Source organism: Hemitrygon akajei, chromosome 15 (genome assembly GCF_048418815.1).
Source record: "Hemitrygon akajei chromosome 15, sHemAka1.3, whole genome shotgun sequence".
In the NCBI taxonomy this organism is placed as follows: Eukaryota; Metazoa; Chordata; class Chondrichthyes; order Myliobatiformes; family Dasyatidae; genus Hemitrygon; species Hemitrygon akajei.
This window is the reverse complement of record NC_133138.1, coordinates 44581347-44604870: the sequence shown is the minus strand read 5'-3', so window position 1 is coordinate 44604870 and position 23524 is coordinate 44581347. Positions and strand designations below refer to the sequence as shown.

The 23524-nt window shown below is 40.8% G+C and overlaps 1 protein-coding gene across 5 annotated transcripts in view; it reads left to right on the top strand.

The window, feature by feature from the left end:
* Positions 1-23524, top strand: part of LOC140739299 (rho GTPase-activating protein 26-like) — a 180159-nt gene that overhangs the window by 64252 nt on the left and 92383 nt on the right. For all 5 annotated transcript variants that reach the window (XR_012101597.1, XM_073067461.1, XM_073067462.1 and 2 more), the window contains exons 11-12: positions 8776-8854; positions 12246-12285. Coding sequence is in view for 4 of the 5 variants with exons in the window: in XM_073067461.1 (XP_072923562.1) it covers positions 8776-8854; positions 12246-12285 (119 nt within the window). In the remaining variant the exon portion in view is untranslated. The remainder of the gene's footprint in view (positions 1-8775; positions 8855-12245; positions 12286-23524) is intronic.

Sequence of the window (23524 nt, the reverse complement as noted above, 5' to 3'; positions counted from 1 at the left end):
TTCAGCATCTCAGTTCTAAACGACCTACCCCTTATTCTTAAACTGTGGCCTCTAGTTCTGGACTCACCCATCAGCGGGAACATGCTTCCTGCCTCCAGTGTGTCCAATCCCTTAATAATCTTATATGTTTCAATCAGATCCCCTCTCATCCTTCTAAGTTCCGGTGTATACAAGCCCAGTCGCTCCAATCTTTCTACATATGACAGTCCCGCCATTCCGGGAATTAACCTTGTGAACCTACGCTGCACTCCCTCAATAGCAAGAATGTCCTTCCTAAAATTTGGAGACCAAAACTGCACACAATACTCCAGGTGGGGTCTCACCAGGTCCCTGTACAGCTGCAGAAGGACCTCTTTACTCCTATACTCAATTCCTCTTGTTATAAAGGCCAGCATGCCATTAGCTTTCTTCACTGCCTGCTGTACCTGCATGCTTGCTTTCATTGACTGATGTACAAGAACACCCCTTGTACTTCCCCTTTTCCTAACTTGACTCCATTTAGATAGTAATAGAAAACATAGAAAATAGGTGCAGGAGTAGGCCATTCGGCCCTTTGAGCCTGCACCGCCATTCAGTATGATCATGGCTGATCATCCAACTCAGAACCCTGTGCCTGCTTTCTCTCCATACCCCCGATCCCTTTAGTCACAAGGGCCATATCTAACTTCCTCTTAAATATAGCCAATGAACCGGCCTCAACTGTTTCTTGTGGCAGAGAATTCCACAGATTCACCACTCTCTGTGTGAAGAAGTTTTTCCTCATCTCGGTCCTAAAAGGCTTCCCCTTTATCCTTAAACTGTGACCCCTCGTTCTGGACTTCCCCAACATCGGAAACAATCTTCCTGCATCAAGCCTGTCCAATCCCTTTAGAATTTTATACGTTTCAATAAGATCCCCCCTCAATCTTCTAAATTCCAGTGAGTATAAGCCTAGTTGATCCAGTCTTTCTTCATATGAAAGTCCTGCCATCCCAGGAATCAATCTGGTGAACCTTCTCTGTACTCCCTCTATGGCAAGAATGTCTTTCCTCTGATTAGGGGACCAAAACTGCACACAATATTCTAGGTGCGGTCTCACCAAGGCCTTGTACAACTGCAGTAGAACCTCCCTGCTCCTGTACTCAAATCCTTTTGCTATGAATGCCAACGTACCATTTGCCTTTTTCACCGCCTGCTGTACCTGCATGCCCACCTTCAATGACTGGTGTACAATGACACCCAGGTCTCGTTGCATCTCCCCTTTTCCTAATTGGCCGCTGTTCAGATAATAATCTGTTTTCCTGTTCTTGCAACCAAAGTGGACAACCTCACATTTATCCACATTAAATTGCATCTGCCATGAATTTGCCCACTCACCTAACCTATCCAAGTCACCCTGCATCCTCTTAGCATCCTCCTCACAGCTAACGCCGCCGCCCAGCTTCGTGTCATCCACAAACTTGGAGATGCTGTATTTACTTCCCTCATCTAAATCATTAATATATATTGTAAACAACTGGGGTCCCAGCACTGAGCCTTGCGGTACCCCACTAGTCACTGCCTGCCATTCTAAAAAGGTCCCGTTTACTCCCACTCTTTGCTTCCTGTCTGCCAACCAATTCTCTATCCACATCAATACCATACCCCCAATACCGTGCGCTTTAAGTTTGCACACTAATCTCCTGTGTGGGACCTTGTCAAAAGCCTTTTGAAAATCTAAATATACCACATCCACTGGCTCTCCCCTATCCACTCTACTAGTTACATCTTCAAAAAATTCTATAAGATTCGTCAGACATGATTTTCCTTTCACAAATCCATGCTGACTTTGTCCAATGATTTCACCTCTTTCCAAATGTGCTGTTATCACATCTTTGATAACTGACTCTAGCATTTTCCCCACCACCGATGTCAGACTAACCGGTCTAGAATTCCCCGGTTTCTCTCTCCCTCCTTTTTTAAAAAGTGGGGTTACATTAGCCACCCTCCAATCTTCAGGAACTAATCCAGAATCTAAGGAGTTTTGAAAAATTATCACTAATACATCCACTATTTCTTGGGCTACTTCCTTAAGCACTCTGGGATGCAGACCATCTGGCCCTGGGGATTTATCTGCCTTTAATCCCTTCAATTTACCTAACACCACTTCCCTACTAACATATATTTCCCTCAGTTCCTCCATCTCACTAGACCCTCGGTCCCTTACTATTTCTGGAAAATTTTTTATGTCCTCCTTAGTGAAGACAGAACCAAAGTAGTTATTCAATTGGTCTGCCATGTCTTCGTTCCCTATGATCAATTCTCCTGTTTCTGACTGTAAAGGACCTACATTTGTCTTGACCAATCTTTTTCTTTTCACGTATCTGTAAAAGCTTTTACAGTCAGTGTTTATGTTCCCTGCCAGCTTTCTCTCATAATCTTTTTTCCCTTTCCTAATTAAGCCCTTTGTCCTCCTCTGCTGGTCTCTGAATTTCTCCCAGTCCTCAGGTGTGCTGCTTTTTTTTGCTAATTTATATGTTTCTTCTTTGGACTTGATACTATCCCTAATTTCCCTTGTCAGCCACGGGTGCACTACCTTCCCTGGTTTATTCTTTTGCCAAACTGGGATGAACAATTGTAGTTCATCCATGCGATCTTTAAATGCTTGCCATTGCATATCCACCGTTAACCCTTTAAGTATCATTTGCCAGTCTATTTTAGCTAATTCACATCTCATACCTTCAAAGTTACCCTTCTTTAAGTTCAGAACCTTTGTTTCTGAATTAACTATATCACTGTCCATCTTAATGAAGAATTCCACCATATTATGGTCACTCTTACCCACGGGGCCTCGCATGACAAGATTGCTAACTAACCCTTCCTCATTGCTCAATACCCAATCTAGAATGGCCTGCTCTCTAGATGGTTCCTCGACATGTTGGTTCAGAAAACCATCCTGCATACATTCCAAGAAATCTTCTTCCTCAGCACCCTTACCAATTTGGTTCACCCAATCTATATGTAGATTGAAGTCACTCATTATAACTACTGTTCCTTTATTGCACACATTTCTAATTTCCTGTTTAATGCCATCCCCAACCTCACTACTACTGTTAGGTGACCTGTGCACAACTCCCACCAGCGTTTTCTGCCCCTTAGTGTTGTGCAGCTCTACCCATATCGATTCCACATCCTCCAGGCTAATGTCCTTCCTTTCTATTGCTTTAATCTCCTCTCTGACCAGCAATGCTACCCCACCTCCTTTTCTTTCCTGTCTATCCCTCCTGAATATTGAATATCCCTGGATGTTGAGCTCCCATCCTTGGTCACCCTGGAGCCATATCTCTGTGATCCTAACTATATCATATTCATTAATAACTATCTGCACATTCAATTCATCCACCTTGTTACGAATGCTCCTCGCATTGACACACAAAGGCTTCAGGATTGTTTTTACAACACTCTTAGCCCTTATACAATTATGTTGAAAAGTGGCTCTTTTTGCTTTTTGCCCTGGATTTGCCTGCCTGCTACTTTTACTTTTCACCTTACTACTTCTTGCTTCTACCCTCATTTTACGCTCCTCTGTGTCTCTGCTCTTGTTCCCATCTCCCTGCCACATTAGTTTAAAGCCTCCCCCTAGGACATTGGTTCCAGTCCAGCCCAGGTGCAGACCGTCCTGTTTGTACCGGTCCCACCTCCCCCAGAACTGGTTCCAATGCCCCAGAAATTTGAATCCCTTCCCCTTGCACCATTTTTCAAGCCACGTATTCATCTGAAATATCCTCCTATTTCTACTCTGACTAGCATGTGGCACTGCTAGTAATCCAGAGATTATTACCTTTGTGGTCCTACTTTTTAGTTTATCTCCTAACTCCCTAAATTGCCTTCCTGTTCTTGCCACCAAAGTGGATAACCTCACATGTATCCACATTAAACTGCATCTGCCATACATTTGCCCACTCACCCAACCTGTCCAAGTCACCCTGCATTCTCATAACATCCTCCTGACATTTCACACTGCCACCCAGCTTTGTGTCATCAGCAAATTTGCTAATGTTACTTTTAATCCCTTCATCTAAATCATTAATGTATATTGTAAACAGCTGCGGTCCCAGCACCAAACCTTGTGGTACCCCAAGGGTCACAGCCTGCCATTCCGAAAGTTAATCGCTACTCTTTGTTTCCTGTCAGCCAGCCAATTTTCAATCCATGTCAGTACTCTGCCCCCAATACCATGTGCCCTAATTTTGCCCACTAATCTCCTATGTGGGACTTTATCAAAAGCTTTCTGGAAGTCCAGGTACACTACATCCACTGGCTCTCCCTTGTCCATTTTCATAGTTACATCAGAGCTAGCGTCACGGCTGCAGAAAAGGTGGAAGTCATGGAGGGATTGTCTGTGGAGACTCTGTGGGTGGAAGTTAGAAACAGGAAGGGGTCAATAACTCTACTGGGTGTTTTTTATAGACCACCCAATAGTAACAGGGACATCAAGGAACAGATGGGGAGACAGATTCTGGAAAGGTATAATAATAACAGGGTTGTTGTGATGGAAGATTTTAATTTCCCAAATATTGATTGTCATCTCCCTTGAGCAAAGGTTTAGATGGCGTGGGGTTTGTTAGTTGTGTTCAGGAAGGATTCTTGGTACAATATGTAGATAAGCCTACAAGAGGAGAGACTGTACTTGATCTGGTAATTGGAAATGAACCTGGTCAGGTGTCAGATCTCTCAGTGGGAGAGCATTTTGGAGATAGTGATCACAATTCTATCTCCTTTACCCATAGCATTGGAGAGGGATAGGAACAGACAAGTTAGGAAAGCATTTATTTGGAGTAAGGGGACATATGAGGCTATTAGGCAGGAACTTGGAAGCATAAATTAGGAACAGATGTTATCGGGGAAATGTACAGAAGAAATGTGGCAAATGTTCCAGGGAGACTTGCATGGAGTTCTGCATAGGTACGTTCCAAAGAGACAAGGAAAAGATGGTAGGGCACAGGAACCATGGTGTTGTAAATCTAGTCAAGAAGAAAAGAAAAGCTTACCAGCAGTTCAAAAAATTAGGTAATGATAGAGATCTAGAAGATTATAAGGGGCCATGAGAAGTACTTGGTGGGCAGGATTAGGGAGAACCCCAAGGTCTACAAGTATGTGAAGAGCAAGAGGATAAGACAAGAGAGAATAGGACTAATCCATTATGACAGTGGAAAAGTGTGTATGGAACCTGAAGAGATAGCAGAGGTACTTAATGAATACTTTGCTTCAGTATTCGCTACAGAGAAGGATCTTGGTGATTGTAGGGATGACTTGCAGTGGGCTGAAAAGCTTGAGCATATAGATATTAAGAAAGAGGATGTACTGGAGCTTTTGGAAAGCATCAAGTTGGATAAGTCACCGGGACCAAGTGAGATGTATCCCAGGCTACTGTGGGAAGCGAGGGAGGAGATTGCTGAGCCTCTGGTGATTATCTTTGCATCATCAATGGGGATGGGAGAGGTTCTGGAAGATTGGAGGGTTGTGGATGTTGTTCCCTTATTCAGGAAAGGGAGTAGAGATAGCCCAGGAAATTATAGACCATTGAATCTTACTTCAGTGGTTAGCAAGTTGATGGAAAAGATCCTGAGAGGCAGGATTTATGAACATTTGGAGACGTATAATATGATTAGGAAAAGTCAGCATAGCTTTGTCAAAGGCAGGTCGTGCCTTACGAACCTGATTGTATTTTTTGAGGATGTGACTAAGCATGTTGATGAAGGTGGGACAGTAGATGTAGTGTATATGGATTTCAGCAAGACATTTAATAAGGTACCTCATGCAAGGCTTATTGAGAAAGTAAGGAGGCATGAGATCCAAGGGGACATTGCTTTGTGGATCCATAACTGGCTTGCCCACAGAAGGCAAAGAGAGGTTGTAGATGGGTCATGTTCTACATGGAGGCTGGTGACCAGTGGTGTGCCTCAGGAATCTGTTCTGTGACCCCTACTTTTCATGATTTTTTATAAATGACCTGGATGAGGAAGTGGAGGGTTGGGTTAGTAAATTTACTGGTTTGGAGGTGTTGTGGATAGTGTGGGGGCTGCCAGAGGTTATAGTGGGACTTTGATAGGATGCAAAACTGTGCTGAAAAATGTCAGACGGAGTCCAGATAAGTGTGAGTTGCTTCATTTTGGTAGGTCAAATAGGATGGCAGAATATCGTATTAATGGTAAGACTCTTGGCAGTGTGGAGAATCAGAGGGATCTTGGGGGTCTGAGTCCATAGGTGACTCAAAGCTGCTGCGCAGGTTGACTCTGTGGTTAAGAAGGCATACGGTGCATTAGCCTTCATCAATCGTGATATTGAGTTTAGGGGCCGAGAGGTAATGTTGCAGCTACAGTATATAAGACCCTGGTTAGACCCCACTTGGAGTACTGTGCTCAGTTCTGATCGCCTCACTACAGGAAGGATGTGGAAACCATAGAAAGGGTGCAGATGAAATTTACAAGGTTGTTACCTGGTTTGGAGGCATGCCTTATGAGAGTAGGTTGAATGAACTCAGCCTTTTCTCCTTGGAGCGACAGAGGATGAGAGGTGACCTGATAGAGGTGTATAAGATGATGAGAGGCATTGATTGTGTGGATATTTAGAGGCTTTTTCCCAGGGCTGAAATGTCTAACACGACGGCACAGTTTTAAGGTGCTTTGACGCAGGTATAGAGGAAATGTCACAGGTGAGTTTTTTTACTTAGAGAGTGGTGAATGTGTGGAATGGACTGCTGGCAACAGTGGTGGAGGCGGATACGATAGGGTCGTTTATGAGACTTATGGATAGGTATATGGAGCTTAGAAAAATAGAGAGCTATAGGTAACCCTAGGTAAAGTCTAAGGTAGGGACATGTGCGGCACAGCTTTATGGTCCGAAGGGCCTGTATTGTGTTCACTAATTCTAGGACTGTAGTCATATATGTGTTTTCCCAGATTCCAATCTCCTGTCATTTGTGTATCAATCAAACAAAGCAAATCAAGTTTAATTCTCATTTAATCGTACATAGCTATAGTCGAATGAAACAGCACTCCTTTGGAGCCAAGGTGCAAAACATTTACAGCACATTCAAGATAGCAAGCAACTAAAACTGAAGTGGTAGACCTAATGTATCTGAAGTACTTGGAGTCCAGTATAGTTTTGCAACAATAAAAAAAACATTTAACAAAGAAAAAACACCTTTGCTTGGCCCCCAAGAGGCTACTGAGTCCAAATGTACCACCACCTTACTGGAAGTGCAACTGAAGGTTTTCTTTAAGAATCCCGAATAATCTGATTCTAGTAGCCTATAAATTGATGCCACCCACTCCCCCCCCCCCCCTTAAAAGTCATTTCAAGATTGTTGCTTGGCACATCAATGATTATATAAGTTGTGGGTCAATTCAGTGGTGCTAAATGAAAATACTGCGTATGGAGTTGAGACTGGGTCCCTGTGGTGCTGGAGCTAGTGTTTTAGAGATTGGTCATTGATATGTGAAGGTGAGAAATTAATTAAGGAATCCCTCTTTATAAGGGTCCGGGGCATCAGCAGAAAAGCTAGAAATTTGACAATTGGACATTGGGACCAGGGTCAATTAGGATTTTGAGTCTTGAACATTTTCAGGGTGGGATCTGTCAGTATTGGTCACAGCACTGATATATTGTTGACTGTGTGAGCAGTTTGAAGGTAAGTTATGGTGCTTACTTAAGTCGGACAGCCTGGATTAATATTAATAAACCACTGTTAGAGTCTAATAATGGGTGCTTCTGGAATAACATTGACAAGTTCCCTCAATTTAAATATCACATAATTTTATTTATTGTCTAGAGAACTAGAGGCTTGTTTTAGATTCCTGTTTAAAGTCAGAATGAGAATCAGGGTTAAAACCACTGACATATGTCATGAAATCTGTTATTTTGTGACAATAGTACAGTGCAATACATAAAATAGTATAAATTACAAAATAAATATATATAATTAAAAAAGCAGTGCTAAAAGAGAGCAAGTATAGTGAAGTAGTGTTCATGGGTTCATTGTCCCATGATGACGGAGGAGAGGCAGCTGTTCCTATAATGTTGAATGTGTATCTTTAGATAGATAGATACTTTATTCATCCCCGTGGGGAAATTCAACTTTTTTCCAATGTCCCATACACTTGTTGTAGCAAAACTAACCACATACAATACTTAACTCAGCAAAAAAATTTAGGCTCCTGTATCTCCTTTCTGATGGTGGTAGTAATAAGAGAGCATGTCCTGGGTAATTAGTGTCCTTAATGATAGACATCATCTTTTTCAGGAATCAGTTTTTGAAGATTTTTTTAAGATTGAAAATTTTTTGCACCTTTGAATGATTTGAACAAGGTTGAAGATTTGTAGAATGATAAAACTACTTTTTAACATGTTCTGCATTGTTTTAACAGGGTTTTCATTTTAGAATGTAGTATTCTCAGTTGGCTAGTTTTCCAGTAATATTTTCAGTAAAGTAATATTTCATTGACACATCCAATCTGAAAAAGCTTAACTGAAAAAGATTGTTCTATAATATTCTGAAATAGTTATTAAAATAGATATCTAACTTGTATATAAAATTGTTACATTAGTTGTCTTTAATCTAAGATTCCTATCACAAAATATTATTGAGCCATAAGTTTTCTGTGCATTAAAATACTGTATATCCTGTGCCTATGCAGTGTTTTGATAATGTAGCACACATGGATTCCAGATAAGTGGAAATTAAGTTTGTTTAAATAAATATGTTGAATGGATTATTAATGATTAGAATTTCTGATTCCATTGTGTTCTCTGAAGGGCAACTGTGATCACCATGCAAGCACTCTCTGAGGAAGACAGAAGGCTGTGGATGGAGGCCATGGATGGTAGAGAACCAGTAAGAATGTCCATCATTATCATTGTTGAATGAGGTTTAGTATCCTAATCAGTTAATTTTCAAACATATTGGTCCAAATTAAATGACTGCTAGCCATTAGTTGGTAAAGGAATGACATTTGGAACCAAATCTATATACTCAAATTTTCAGTGTTTGTTGATCCAGTTTCAAACATTGGATTTCAGGCCTCTTTATGTCCACTTCACAATTTACTTTCCTATTTAGCGTTGTAAGAAAATTTAGCAATTATACCTTTTGGTCAGTTCATCCAAGTCATGTAGGTTATAAAAGTTAAACCCCCATCACTGATCTTTGTAGTGCACCACTTCTCAAATCTTGCCAGCAAGAGAAACCCACATTTGTACCTTTTTGATTTTTTTGTTACCTACACCATGATCTTTCATTGCTTACAATAATTAAGGTGTCTTATCAGTTTCCTTCTGGGAGTCAGTAAGTATAATACATCTAATAGTTCACAATTTTTTTTAGAAGAAGCAAGTTTCTGCCAGATGAGTTATTGACTTGAAGGAAAAGTAAGGCCTTGCAAAGAGCTATGGGATCTAATTGTATCTAGTTTGGAGGGGTATGTGGAGTCAGTAGCGCTTTCCTAAGGTTGGGTGTGTGTTTTAAGAAAGAAGGAATTTGGACAGGAGAGAGGCACAGAAACCAGCATTAAAATTGGAGGTGGTCAAAACTCAGGTTGATAGTAAGTCTTGTTTATATATATATATATATACATATGTGTGTGTATGTATGTGTATATATATATAGAGAGAGAGAGAGAGAGAAACACACAATAGATGAAGTAAAGTGCTATTCGAAAAATCTGAGAACGAATTATAATAGACCCCTGTTGTATTTTATCACTATTGGGTAGATTAATATTTGAGGAGAATGCTTTCAGTGAAATGCAGTCTGCAGTTCAAATACTGTCCTCCAAGTGACAGCAATGCTCCAGTATGTAATCTGATTCCAGTCTTATACAAAGTGATCACACTTATATGTTAAGCATAGAGAGAGCAGTGGAAGATTTGCACATGCTAAAGGGGGAAGCAGTTCATAGTTTTAATACACATGTGAATTTTTATTATCATAGTAAAAATTCAAATATTGCAGAGAATAGTCATCAAAAATAAAATCAAATGATAAAATGACTTGAATTCATTAATAAGACCAGAAACAACAATTGATTACTGATAGTTTGGCTGCTTTAATAGGGTCTAAATTCCTGTGAAAGGCTCAGCAAAATTGCAGATGAAATGAGTGACTTTGTATGTTCATTTACAGAAAGGCTACTGCACATCAGAATTAAAAGCACAAATTGCATTGGGCTCTTCATTATAATCAATCATGACATTCATGAATATTATTTGCAATTTTGTGCAGTTTATGCAATGTAAACTTAATTAGTTTAACTTGTTCTGTATAAATATTAAAAAGAGAAGCAATAAACATTGTGTCTAGAAATCATGCAGCTTAATAGTTTCATGTGCATTTAAGACCAAAAAATATTAGTTCATCAAATGCACGTGTCTGAAACAGGCTCTAAATGCTTCACATTTGTATTTGGTATGTTTTCTTGTTTGAAGCCCTTGCAAGAAAATGTACTTTGACCTGGGGCAATAGACCTGATTGGTTTTGAAGACTTGGTCATTATTTCCCAACCCCTTCCATCCTTATAAACGAGGGCTGCTGCAACATAAGCAACACTTTGATCTGATGGTGCTTCTTTGGATAGAACCTGTTACTCTGCATTTTACAAACTTAATGGGTTAAAGATGTCTCATGCCTTAGCATTCAGGTGCAGCCTTGTGTTTTCTCTGCAGCCTAATTTCTATTCCTCTGCCTCTGTTTGCTTTTGCATCAAAACGTTATATTGATTTTACTAGATCGTTTAATCCAAACTTTTTTTTCCATTTTCCTCTACTTTAAAACTAGTCTTTAATTCAACAATAACCATTTTCAAAAAGAAATGAAAAGGTGATCAAGTCTCAGTGACTCATGCTGCCTTGTGACATTTAATTTGGTACATAATGTTCTCTACCAGCATACTGCCAATGAAACTAAATGGATGTACTAATGAAAGAAAGAACCAGATATGTTTCTTAAGTGTCATTCTAGAGATTTCAGGTAATGCTGAATTCAATGGTTTTCTTGAACATCTCTTTTTGCATGTTTGGTGGGGGGGGGGGGGGAATGAGAAGTATTTCATGAAGGCAGTCTGCAAATTTACCAGTATCTATGAAACAAATGCTGTAAAATATGTATTATAATCATCCAACCAGATTAAATTATTTCAAAGATTTTGAGGTGCTTATTTAATTATTGTTGGTTTGTTTGTAACAGTTTAAGGCCCTTGAACCAATGTTTGATTTAAATAAGGTTTTCTTTAACCTTTAAGGGAGAAGTACTATATTTTCAGCAAGAGTAAAAATAAAAAAGAACAAAAGATGGCTATGTTTCCTCCATGTTATAAAATTTCATTTTCCATATTTTTTCTGTTAGGTTTTGTGCAGTATTTTTTATTTGAGTTTGTTTACTCAATACAAAAAATACTATTGTTTTGTTGAATTGATTTTTATAATAACATTATGACATTCTAATATAAAGCCACAAATATTAAAGGCAGCATGTAATTGTTAAAGATATTCAAATATGGACAGGTAGCTGTCTCAGTAAGGTTGAAGGAACTTAAATGCAAGTATAATCCAATTATAGCAATTGGGTTCATTTGTCTGACAACTGAAAACTCATCTTTTTTTTGGACTTTAAGTCTCAATGCACCAGGGAATTGATTCTATATACAAAAATGTTTGCAATTATAGCTTACTTCATTGAGTAAGTCAATTCAACTGTTTCAATCAATGCCAGTTTCTTGGACTATGAAAGTAAATAATTGTTATAAAGCTGTTGCACTTTGTTAGCATTTATTTCCAGTGGAATTAATATTTTCTTTATTTCTCTGTTTTTTCTCTGTTCTCTGTTTTTTTGCTGTGAGTAAGGGAGAGGGAATATAAAAGATCAATAGCGTGTGTGTGAAAAGGCAGAGAGATTAATTTTCAGCTACCTGTTAGAGGGTTGAAGGAGCCAGTTTAATAATTATGGTCAAAACAGATGACAATGGGAGATTTAAAATATTCAAGAAAAATTAAATATGAATTTGCCTTGTAAAATGCCAATTGCCAAACAACTGAGTGGATTAAAAATAATAAAAGCATTTTTAAGTTAATTGCACCAAGTTATCTTGTGCATTTTCAAGTATTTGGAGTCTCATATTGAGTGTTCTGGACTTCACAGTATTTTTTGGTTCTCAATTACCATAAGTTTCTTTATGTTCACGAACAGTTTATGTTTGAATATTTTACCCAGTAAATTAATGTTTTTTTTCTAGGTATACAATTTGAATAAGGACAATCCAATAAGTGAAGGTGGTAGGTATTTACTGTTGATTATTTCTAGTTCAATCAAACATGCAGTCTTTCAAAGTTCTTTTCTAATGCTTATTTACATCAATAGAATGCATTGTGTTAAACTTGATTTGAAAATTTATCAGGTGTTGACCAGAGAAAGCTAATTTTTTCCCCAAGTGGAATTTCTTATGTCTACCCAATTTGCTTATTTATTTTGTATATCTATGGTATATCTGAAATATCCTCACACTTCACATTAAATCCTTGGAACTCAGTGTGCCTCCCTAATTGAATCTTCATGTGGTTACTCATGAATATGCAAATTAGGAATAGGAATAGGCCAGTCAGCCAGTTAAACCTCTTCTATTCTTTAATACAGGGGTGTCAAACTCATTTTAGGTCACGGGCCGGATTGAGCAAAATGCAGCTTCATGCGGGCCGGATCAGTCGGACGCTTGCGAACGCAGCTTTCGTTGCCTCTGTTTTTTCAGCCTGCTCTCATGTGTCTCAGACTCTGCTATAACTACAAAGTGTTTCACTTTACAAATTCCGTTTCTTATGAAGAAGACTGCCGAATAAACACTAAAAACCCTGAAAACCTGGTACCTGAATAAACTCAGCATTAGCCATATCATACGCCATAGGCGCTTCGATTACTGGGGCCAGCTTTAATAGTAATTAGATATTATCTCGCGGGCCAAAGATAATTCCACCGCGGGCCGGATATGGCCCGCGGGCCTTGAATTTGACATATATGCTTTAATAAGTTCATGGCCAATCTCACATTCCTTTCTACTCATGGTAACCTTTTGTGCCATTAATTTTCAAGCATCTACTTCTGTAAATAAAAAGGTCTGCTTCCTTTGTCCTTTGTGAAAGACTCATAACCAGCCAAGAGGGAGAAAAGTTCAAGACCCCGTGAATGTTATATGTTTAAATCAAGTTGTCTCTTTATCTAAACATCTAAAATCTAATGGATAAAAGCCAAAGCTGTCCAAGCTTTCCTCATAAGGCAGGTTTTAGTGTACTAAGCTTTTTCTGACTGCTTCCAGAAATAAGGACACCTATACTGTACAAACGTTTGTACATGGTACTTCATATGTAATCTTTCCTTTGCTGTGTAGAACTGAAACATAACCTTATTCTCTTGTGTTTCATTTCTCTAATAATAAACAACAATATCTTGTTAGCTTAATGCCTGTTTACTAGCCTTTTGCAAATCATGCAACGGGACAGAGATCCCTCTACACTTTCTAGCTCTGCAATCTCTTGTCATTTTGATAATTCACTTAATTTCTATGTCTTTTTCCTGCCAAAATGCGCAGTTTCACATGTTCTCACTCTATTCTCCATTCCCAGATCTTTGGGCATACAGTTCAGGTATCTATGTCCTTTGTGGCCCCCTTATGTCTTTTTTAAAACTTACTTTCCTTCCCATCTTCATGTCATCAGCAAATTTGGGAAAGAATGTTTAATACCTTTATCTGAATCATTAATATAAGTTATAAAGTAGAAGCTCAATCTCTGATCCCTGTAATAAACTACTTGTTTTATCTTACTGGTTAAAACAGAGACTCATTTATGTCTGTTAACAGCCATCTTCTTTCCATGCCAACATGTTACCTTCTAAGCAATGAGTTTTTATTTTGTGAAATGCAGCAACATATCAAATACCTTCTGAAAATCTAAATTTAATACATGCTCTGCTTCTCCATAACCCATACTGGATATTCTGTCTTAAAAAAAACAATAAATAATAAGCAACACAGACAAAATGCTGGTGGAATGCAGCAGGCGTTCAAATTTCTTACTACCTTTTCTTTCAGTTAGTCCTGACGAAAGGTCTCAGCCTGAAACGTCGACTGTGCTTCTTCCTATAGATGCTGCCTGGCCTGCTGCGTTCCACCAGCATTTTGTGTGTGTTGCTTGACTTTCCAGCATCTGCAGATTTCTTCGTGTTTGCCCAATAAATAATAATATGATTTCCTTTTTGCAAAACAATATTGGCTTTACCTGATTATCTTGAAAGATTTTCTTAGTGGCCTTATGGTAATAGTTTTAGTAATAGCTTCTAACATTTTCCCATGACAAATGTTCATTTTACTCACATGTAATTTTCTTTTTTAAGACTTTCACGTGCTACTTCCCAGCCTGATCAAAACTCTTAGCAGTGTTTTGAAAAATTTAGACCAATGGATCAGCTTTCTTTCTAACTACATTCTTTCAAGATCATTGGATGAAGATGTTATCAAACAGCATTTCTAATTTATTCACTACCATTTCTCTAGTAATTGTGATTTACCTGAGTTCCTCTCTCCTTTCTAATTTCTATTTGCAACTACTTCTAGGATCTTTCTTTATCTTCTATAGTGAGCACAGTTACAAAATGCCTATTTAATTCATCTGCTATTTTTTGCTTTCCATTACATATTCCCTACTTTGTTCATAGCTCACTTTGTTAATAACTTTTCCAAAATAACTTAAGAAACTCTGTGTTTTCTTATTTCTGACCACCCTTCTTCTCTAGCTCTGTTTCTTTTTTTAACCTTTTAGATGGTCTTCATTTGACTTTGTCATCTGTCCAGTCTTTTGACTTGACATCTCCGTGCAATTACATGATTTTCTATTAAGTTTAATACAATTTAACTTTTTTAAGTTAAATTCTGATGGCAGATCCTCACCATTGAATTTTTCTTTCTTTTCTGAATACTAACTACTCCATGTATTCTTCAAGATCCCCTTAAAGGCCATAGTATCTTTGAGAATTAATTCCCTTAATTTATCTGTTTACTTTGCTAGCACTCAGTTAAGTAAATGTACATTAAAATCCTCCATCATCACGACATCTTTCTGATAAAATCCCATTATTTCTTTCATATTACTATCCAATTATCTAGTTTCTATTATGCGACCTGGATAGTACCCTCAGCAAATGACTTGTTGCCTTCATTATTTCTTTCTTCTTTGTCCAGTTTTTTTGTTCTTTGTTCATCTTTTCCTTTGCACCAAAACTGCCCCTAATTAACATAACTATTCTTCATCTTTTCTAATCTTCTTGTCCCTCCAAAATATCATACGTCCTTCAATGCTCAGGTCCCAGTTTGTGTTATCCCATAGCCATGTATCTCTGAAGGCTGTCAGATCATTTTTATTTGTTTTTGTTTTCTATCTGATCACCTGCTTTGCTGCAATTTCAAATGTTACACACATTCAGATATAGAGCTTTTAGTTTGTACTTCTATTATTTTTTCTAATCTCTAGCCTTATAGACTCACTCTTGTCACTGGTCCCAGCACAATACAAGTGTGGTAAGTCTTGATACTGGTGCATCTTCCTCATGCACAGGAACACAATTAGCACGTCAGCTTCTTGACCATCCATTCATTTCATTTTCAACCTGTGCCAATGGGTCATGAAATAAGTTCCAACATTTCACTGAGGCATTTGCAATAGTAGGGAAAGGTAAAAGGGTACAATTAATGTATTCGGTCTTTCTTGTGTATTGTAGCAGTCGTAATTATAAGAATTTTATAATTCTGATCCTTATTCTACATAGCCATACAGCAGAGAAAACATGCCATTTAGTCCATTGAGTCTGCACCAGCCATTAAGCATCCATTATTGCTATCCCATTTTATTCTCCCCATATACATCAACTCTTCTCAGAATCTACTACTTGCGGCAGTGGACAGTGGCCAATTAAATTACTACTCCACTCATCATTGGGATATTGAAGGAAACATCAAAATCTATGGATTTGAAGTGTTCAGGAGGGCAGTGATCACTGCTTCCTGGTAAACAATGTGCTTGATGCCAAGTTTTGATTTTGACCTTCAAATGCTTTTTGGTTTCCTCAGACATCCAAAGATTGTTCTGGTGATCTGGTGGTAGTAGTGAACTTAGATAGATAGATAGATAGATAGATAGATAGATACTTTATTCATCCCCATGGGGAAATTCAACTTATTTTTCCAATGTCCCATACACTTGTTGTAGCAAAACTAATTACATACAATATGATATGCATCTAAATCAATATCTCAAAAAGCATTTATAATAGCTTTTAAAAAGTTCTTAAGTCCTGGCGGTTGAATTGTAAAGCCTAATGGCATTGGGGAGTATTGACCTCTTCATCCTGTCTGAGGAGCATTGCATCGATAGTAACCTGTCGCTGAAACTGCTTCTCTGTCTCTGGATGGTGCTATGTAGAGGATGTTCAGAGTTTTCCATAATTGACCGTAGCCTACTCAGCGCCCTTCGCTCAGCTACCGTTGTTAAACTCTCCAGTACTTTGCCCGCCTTCCTTACCAGCTTATTAAGACGTGAGGCGTCCCTCTTCTTAATGCTTCCTCCCCAACACGCCACCACAAAGAAGAGGGCGCTCTCCACAACTGACCTATAGAACATCTTCAGCATCTCACTACAGACATTGAATGACGCCAACCTTCTAAGGAAGTACAGTCGACTCTGTGCCTTCCTGCACAAGGCATCTGTGTTGGCAGTCCAGTCTAGCTTCTCGTCTAACTGTACTCCCAGATACTTGTAGGTCTTAACCTGCTCCACACATTCTCCATTAATGATCACTGGCTCCATATGAGGCCTAGATCTCCTAAAGTCCACCACCATCTCCTTGGTCTTGGTGATATTGAGACGCAGGTAGTTTGAGTCGCACCATATCACAAAGTCCTGTATCAGTTTCCTATACTCCTCCTCCTCCTGTCCATTCCTGACACACCCCACTATGGCCGTGTCATCAGCGAACTTCTGCACATGGCTGAGATGTAGCTTCTAAAATCCTTATTGTGAATCCTTATTTTTGGGGTTTTGCAGAAGACTTTTGTCTTCTAAATATTTATGTAAGGCTGATACTTTTTCAACTTCATTTGAACAGTTTCCGACTTATTCTTTCAAAGTTCAAAGTACATTTATTATCAAAGTATGTATATTGTGTCCAACTTTGCAATTTGTCTTTTTGCAGTTGGCCACAAAACAAAGAAACACTATAGAATCCATTAAAAAAAATACAATAAATATCGTCAAACACTCAATGAATGAAAAATAAATCAAATCATGCAAGCAATGAAAAAGTAAACAATTATCAAACAGAACATAAATCACGTAGACCCCAAAAGTGAGTCCACAGCCGCGGAGCAAGTTCAGCACAGAAGCAAGTGCTGAAGGTAGCAGGCCACAGGTAGTATCTTCTACATGGTGGTGTGCTGGGGCAATGGTATCAGTAAACTGATTACAAAAGCTGGCTCTGTTATCTCTCATCTGTGCCGAGTATTTACCATTCTCTCCGACCTTCAGCTCTCTGAGGCAGAGTGCTCTGTCCTCAGTAAGGGCCTCAGCTTTGTCCCCCTTCGCCCACACCTCAGTGAGTTCCGCGTAAGCCATGGCGCAGAACTCTTCTTCCTCCGTCTCCGAGCTTACTTCTTTGACAAGGACTCTCCTACCCCCACCGATGACCCCTTTTCCCATCTTCAACTCTCCTCCTCTTCATGGACATCCCGCTCTGGTCTTCTGCGTGCACTGGATCTCTTTATTGCTAATTGCCGATGGGACATCAACCTTCTTGACTTCACCACACCCTGTTCCAATTCCAACCTAACTCCTTCTGAATGCTCTGCTCTCTGCTCCCTTCGCACCAATCCCAACCTCACTATAAAACCTGCTGATAAGGGGGGAGCTGTTATTGTCTGGCGTACTGACCTCTACCTGGCCGAGGCACAGCGACAACTCTCTGATACCTCCTCTTATTTACCCCTTGATCATGACTCCACTAAGGAGCACCAGGCCATTGTCTCCTATACCATCACCAACCTTATCAGCTCTGGGGATCTCCCATCCACTGCCACCAACCTCATAGTTCCCACACCCCGCACTTCCCGTTTCTACCTCCTACCCAAGATCCACAAACCTGCCTGTCCAGGTAGACCGATTGTCTCAGCTTGCTCCTGCCCCACTGAACTCATTTCTGCATACCTTGACACTGTCTTATCCCCTCTTGTTCAATCTCTTCCCACCTATGTTCGAGACACTTTGAATTTTTGCAATGATTTTAAGGTCCCTGGCCCCCACCGCCTTATTTTCACCATGGACGTCCAGTCCCTATATACCTCCATCCCCCACCCAGACGGTCTCGAAGCTCTTCGCTTCTTTTTGGATTCCAGACCTAACCAATTCCCCTCTACCACCACTCTCCTCCGTCTAGTGGAATTGGTTCTTACTCTCAATAATTTCTCCTTTGGCTCCTCCCACTCCCTCCAAACCAAGGGTGTAGCCATGGGCACCCGTATGGGTCCCAGTTATGCCTGCCTTTTTGTTGGCTTTGTGGAACAGTCCATGTTCCAAGGCTTTACTGGTATCCATCCCCCTCTTTTCCTTCGCTACATCGATGACTGCATTGGCGCTGCTCTTGCACGCGTGCTGAGCTCGTCGACTTCATTAACTTTGCCTCCAACTTTCACCCTGCCCTCAAATTTACCTGGTCCTTTTCCGACACCTCCCTCCCCTTTCTTGATCTTTCTGTCTCCATCTCTGGAGATGGCCTATCTACTGATACCTACTATAAGCCTACAGACTCTCACAGCTACCTGGACTATTCCTCTTCCCACCCTGTCTCTTGCAAAAAGGCTATCCCCTTCTCACAATTCCTCCGTCTCCGCCGCATCTGCTCTCAGGATGAGGCTTTTCATTCCAGGACGATAGAGATGTCTTCCTTTTTTAAACAAAGGGGCTTCCCTTCTGCCTCCATCAACTCTGCTCTCAAACGCATCTCTCCCATTTCCCGCACATCTGCCCTGACCCCATCCGCCCGCCACCCCACTCAAGATAGGGTTCCCCTTGTCCTCACCTACCACCCCACCAGCCTCCGGGTCCAACGTATGATTCTTCGTAATTTCCAGCACCTCCAACGGGATCCCATTACCAAGCACATCTTTCCCTCCCCCCCCCCCCCTTTCTGCTTTCCACAGGGGTCGCTCCCTACGCAACTCCCTTGTCCATTCATCCCCCCCACCCCATCCCTTCCCACTGATCTCCCTCCTGGCACTTATTCTTGTAAGCAAAACAAGTGCTACACCTGCTCTTACACTTCCTCCCTCACCACCATTCAGGGCCCCAAATAGTCCTTCCAGGTGAGGCGACACTTCACCTGTGAGTCGGCTGGTGTGGTATACTGTGTCCGGTGCTCCCGGTGTGGCCTTTTATATATTGGTGAGACCCAATGCAGACTGGGAGACCATTTCACTGAACACCTATGCTTGGTCCGTCAGAGAAAGCAGGATCTCCCAGTGGCCACACATTTTAATTCTACATCCCATTCCCATTCTGATATGTCTATCCATGGCCCTCCTCTACTGTCAAAATGAATCCAAACTCAGTTTGGTGGAACAACACCTTATATACTGGCTGGGTAGCCTCCAACCTGATGGCATGAACATTGACTTTTCTAACTTCCGTTAATGCCCCTCCTCCCCTTCTTACCCCATCCCTGACATATTTAGTTGTTTGCCTGTTCATCTCCCTCTGGTGCTTTTACCCCCCCTCCTTTCTTTCTCCCGAGGCCTCCCGTCCCATGATCCTTTCCCTTCTCCGGCTCTGTATCACTTTCGCGAATCACCTTTCTAGCTCTTAGCTTCATCCCACCTCCTCCGGTCTTCTCCTATCATTTTGCATTTCCCCCTCCCCCCCCCCCCCCCCCCCACTACTTTCAAATCTCTTACCATCTTTCCTTTCAGTTAGTCCTAACGAAGGGTCTCGGCCCGAAACGTTGACAGTGCATCTCCTTATAGATGCTGCCTGGCCTGCTGTGTTCTACCAGCATTTTGTGTGTGTTTGAATTTCCAGCATCTGCAGATTTCCTCGTGTTTGCTCTGTTATAGGAGTCAAACTGCACATACTGGAGGCTGTGGTAAAGTAAAGGACCTTCAGGAAAGCCCTGGCAATTCTGGGCAATGTTTCTCACCCCCTGCATGCCACCATGGCTGAACAGAGGAGCACTTTCCATTATAGACTAAGGCAACTGCGCTGCTCCAAAGAGCACTATATGAGGTTATTCTTACCCTTGGCCTTCAGGCTCTGTAGTGAGTCAACCTATTGCTGGAGATGTGATATTGTAACCTTTGACTTGTCTGCCTGTTTATTTCTTCCACCAAAGTGCACGACTTTCCAACATTGTATTTCATTTGTCACCACTTTGCCCATTCCCCTAAACTGTATAAGTCTCTCTGCAGGCTCTTTGTTTCCTCAGCACTATCCGCTCCTCCATCTATCTTTGTATCTTTGGCAAATTTAGCCACAAATCCTGAAATCCCATAGTCCAAATTATTGACATACATTGTAAAAAGCAGCATTCCCAACCGACCCTCTGGTAACCGGCAGCCAGCCAGAATAAGATCCCTTTATTCCCACTCTGTTTTCTGCTGATTAGCCAATGCTGCACCCACGTTAGTAAGTACCCTGTAATTCCATAGGCTCTTATCTTGCTAAACGGCTTCATGTGCAGCACTTTGTCAAGGGCCTTCTGAAAATCCAAGTACACCACATCTACTTTGTCTACCCTCCTTGTAATTTCCTCAAAAAATTGCAGTAGGTTAGTCAGGCAGGATTTTCCTTTCAGGAAACCATGCTGGTTTTAGCCTATCTTGTCTTATGCCTCCAGGTATTCCGTAATCTTATCCCTAACAATCGATTCCAACAACTTCCCAACCACTGATCTCAGGCTAACAGATCTATAGTTTCCTTTAGACAATAGACAGTAGGTGCAGGAGTAGGCCATTTGGCCCATCTAGCCAGCTCCGCCATTCACTGTGATCATCGCTGATCATATGCATCCAGAGACTTGGCCTCCACTGCCTTCTGGGGCAGGGCATTCCACATACCCAACACTCTCTGGGTGAAAAAGTTTTTCCGCATCTCTGTTCTAAATGACCTACCCCTTATTCTTAAACAGTGGCCTCTAGTTCTGGACTCACCCATCAACGGGAACATGCTTCCTGCCTCCAGCGTGTCCAATCCCTTAATCTTATTTGTTTCAATCAGATCCTCTCTCATCCTTCTAAATTCCAGTGTATACAAGCCCAGTAGCTCCAATCTTTCAACATATGACAGTCCCGCCGTTCTGGGAATTAACCTTGTGAACCTACGCTGCACTCCCTCAATAGCAAGAATGTCCTTCCTCAAATTTGGAGACCAAAACTGCACACAATACTCCAGATGGGGGCTCACCAGGGCCCTGTACAGCTGCAGAAGGACCTCTTTACTCCAGCATGCCATTAGCTTTCTTCACTGCCTGCTGTACTTGCATGCTTGCTTTCATTGACTGATGTACAAGAACACCTAGATCTCGTTGTACTTCCCCTTTTCCTAACTTGACTCCATTTAGATAGTAATCTGCCTTCCTGTTCTTGCCACCAAAGTGGATAACTTCACATTTATCCACATTAAACTGCATCTGCCATACATTCACCCACTCACCTAGCCAGTCCAAGTCACCCTGCATTCTCATAACATCCTCCTGACATTTCCCACTGCCACCCAGCTTTGTGTCATCGGCAAATTTGCTAATGTTACTTTTAATCCCTTCATTTAAATCATTAATGTATATTGTAAACAGCTGCGGTCCCAGCACTGAACCTTGTGGTACCCCACTGGTCACAGCCTGCCATTCTGAAAAGGACCCGTTAATCGCTACTCTTTGTTTCCTGTCAGCTAGCCAATTTTCAATCCATGTCAGTACTCTGCCCCCAATACCATGTGCCCTAATTTTGCCCACTAATCTCCTATGTGGGACTTTATCAAAAGCTTTCTGAAAGTTCAGGTACACTACATCCACTGGATCTCTCTTGTCCATTTTCATAGTTACGTCCTCAAAAAACTCCAGAGGATTAGTCGAGCATGATTTTCCCTTCGTAAATCCATGCTGACTCGGACCGATCCTTCTACTGCTATCCAAATGTGTCGTAATTTCCTCTTTTATAATTGACTCCAGCATCTTTCCCACCACTGATGTCAGGCTGCTTTCTGCTGCCTCCCGCCCTTCTTAAATAGCGGAGTAACATTTGTAATTTTTCAGTCATCCAGTACAGTGCCAGAATCTATTGATTCTTGAAAGATCATTTTTAATGCCTTCGCAATCTCTCCAGCTACTTCCTTCAGAACCTGAGGGTGCATTCCATCAGATCCAGGAGATTCACCCTCAGACCATTAAGCTTCTTGAGCACCTTCTCAGTCACAATTTTCACTGCACATACTTCACTTCCCTGACACTCTTGAATGTCCGGTACACTGCAGATGTCTTCCACTGTGAAATCTGATGCAGAAATATGCATTAAGTTCCTCTGCCATATCTGCGTCTCTCATTACAATATCTCCAGCGTCATTTTCTATTGGCCCTATATCTACTCACAACTCCCTTTTTCCCTTTATATACAGTACTTAAAAAAAGCTTTTTTTTATATTAGTTACCAGCTTCCTTTCATAATTCATCTTTTCCTTCCTAATGACCTTCTTAGTTTCCTTATGCAAGTTTTTAAAAATTTCCCAATCCTCTATCTTGCCACTAGCATTGGCTTCCTTGTATGCCCTCTCTTTTGCTTTTACTTTGGCTCTGACTTCACTTGTCAGCCATGGTTGTGTCCTTCTTCCATTTGGAAATTTCTTCTTTGGAATATATCTGTCTTGCACTTCCCTCATTTTTTTTTTACAAAAACTGCAGCCATTGCTGTTCTTGCTGGTGTCCCTTTCCAGTCAACTTTGGCCAGTTCCCCTCTTATGTCATTGTAATTTCCTTTATTCCACTGAAATACCGACACATTGGAATTTAGTTTCTTCTTCTCAAATTTCGACGTGAACTCGATCATTTTGTGATCACTGTTCCCGAAGGACTCCTTAACCTCAAGCTCTCTTATCACCTTCGGATCATTGCACAACTCCTAATCCAGCACAGTTGATCCCCTAGTGGGCTCAACAACAAACTGTTCTAAAAAGCCATTCCTCTCTCTCTTGAGGTCCAATACTGGCTTGGTTTTCCCAATCCACTTTCATGTTAGAATCCCCAATGATTATCATGACATTGCTCTTTTGACACACCTTTTCTATCTCCTACTGTAATTTGTAATCCACATCCTGGCTGCTGTTTGGAGGCCTGTATACAACTGTCATTAGGGTCCTTTTACCCTTGCCATTTCTTAACTCAACCCATAGAGACTCGACACCTGTCGATCCTATGTCATCCCTTTCTAATGATTTAATATTA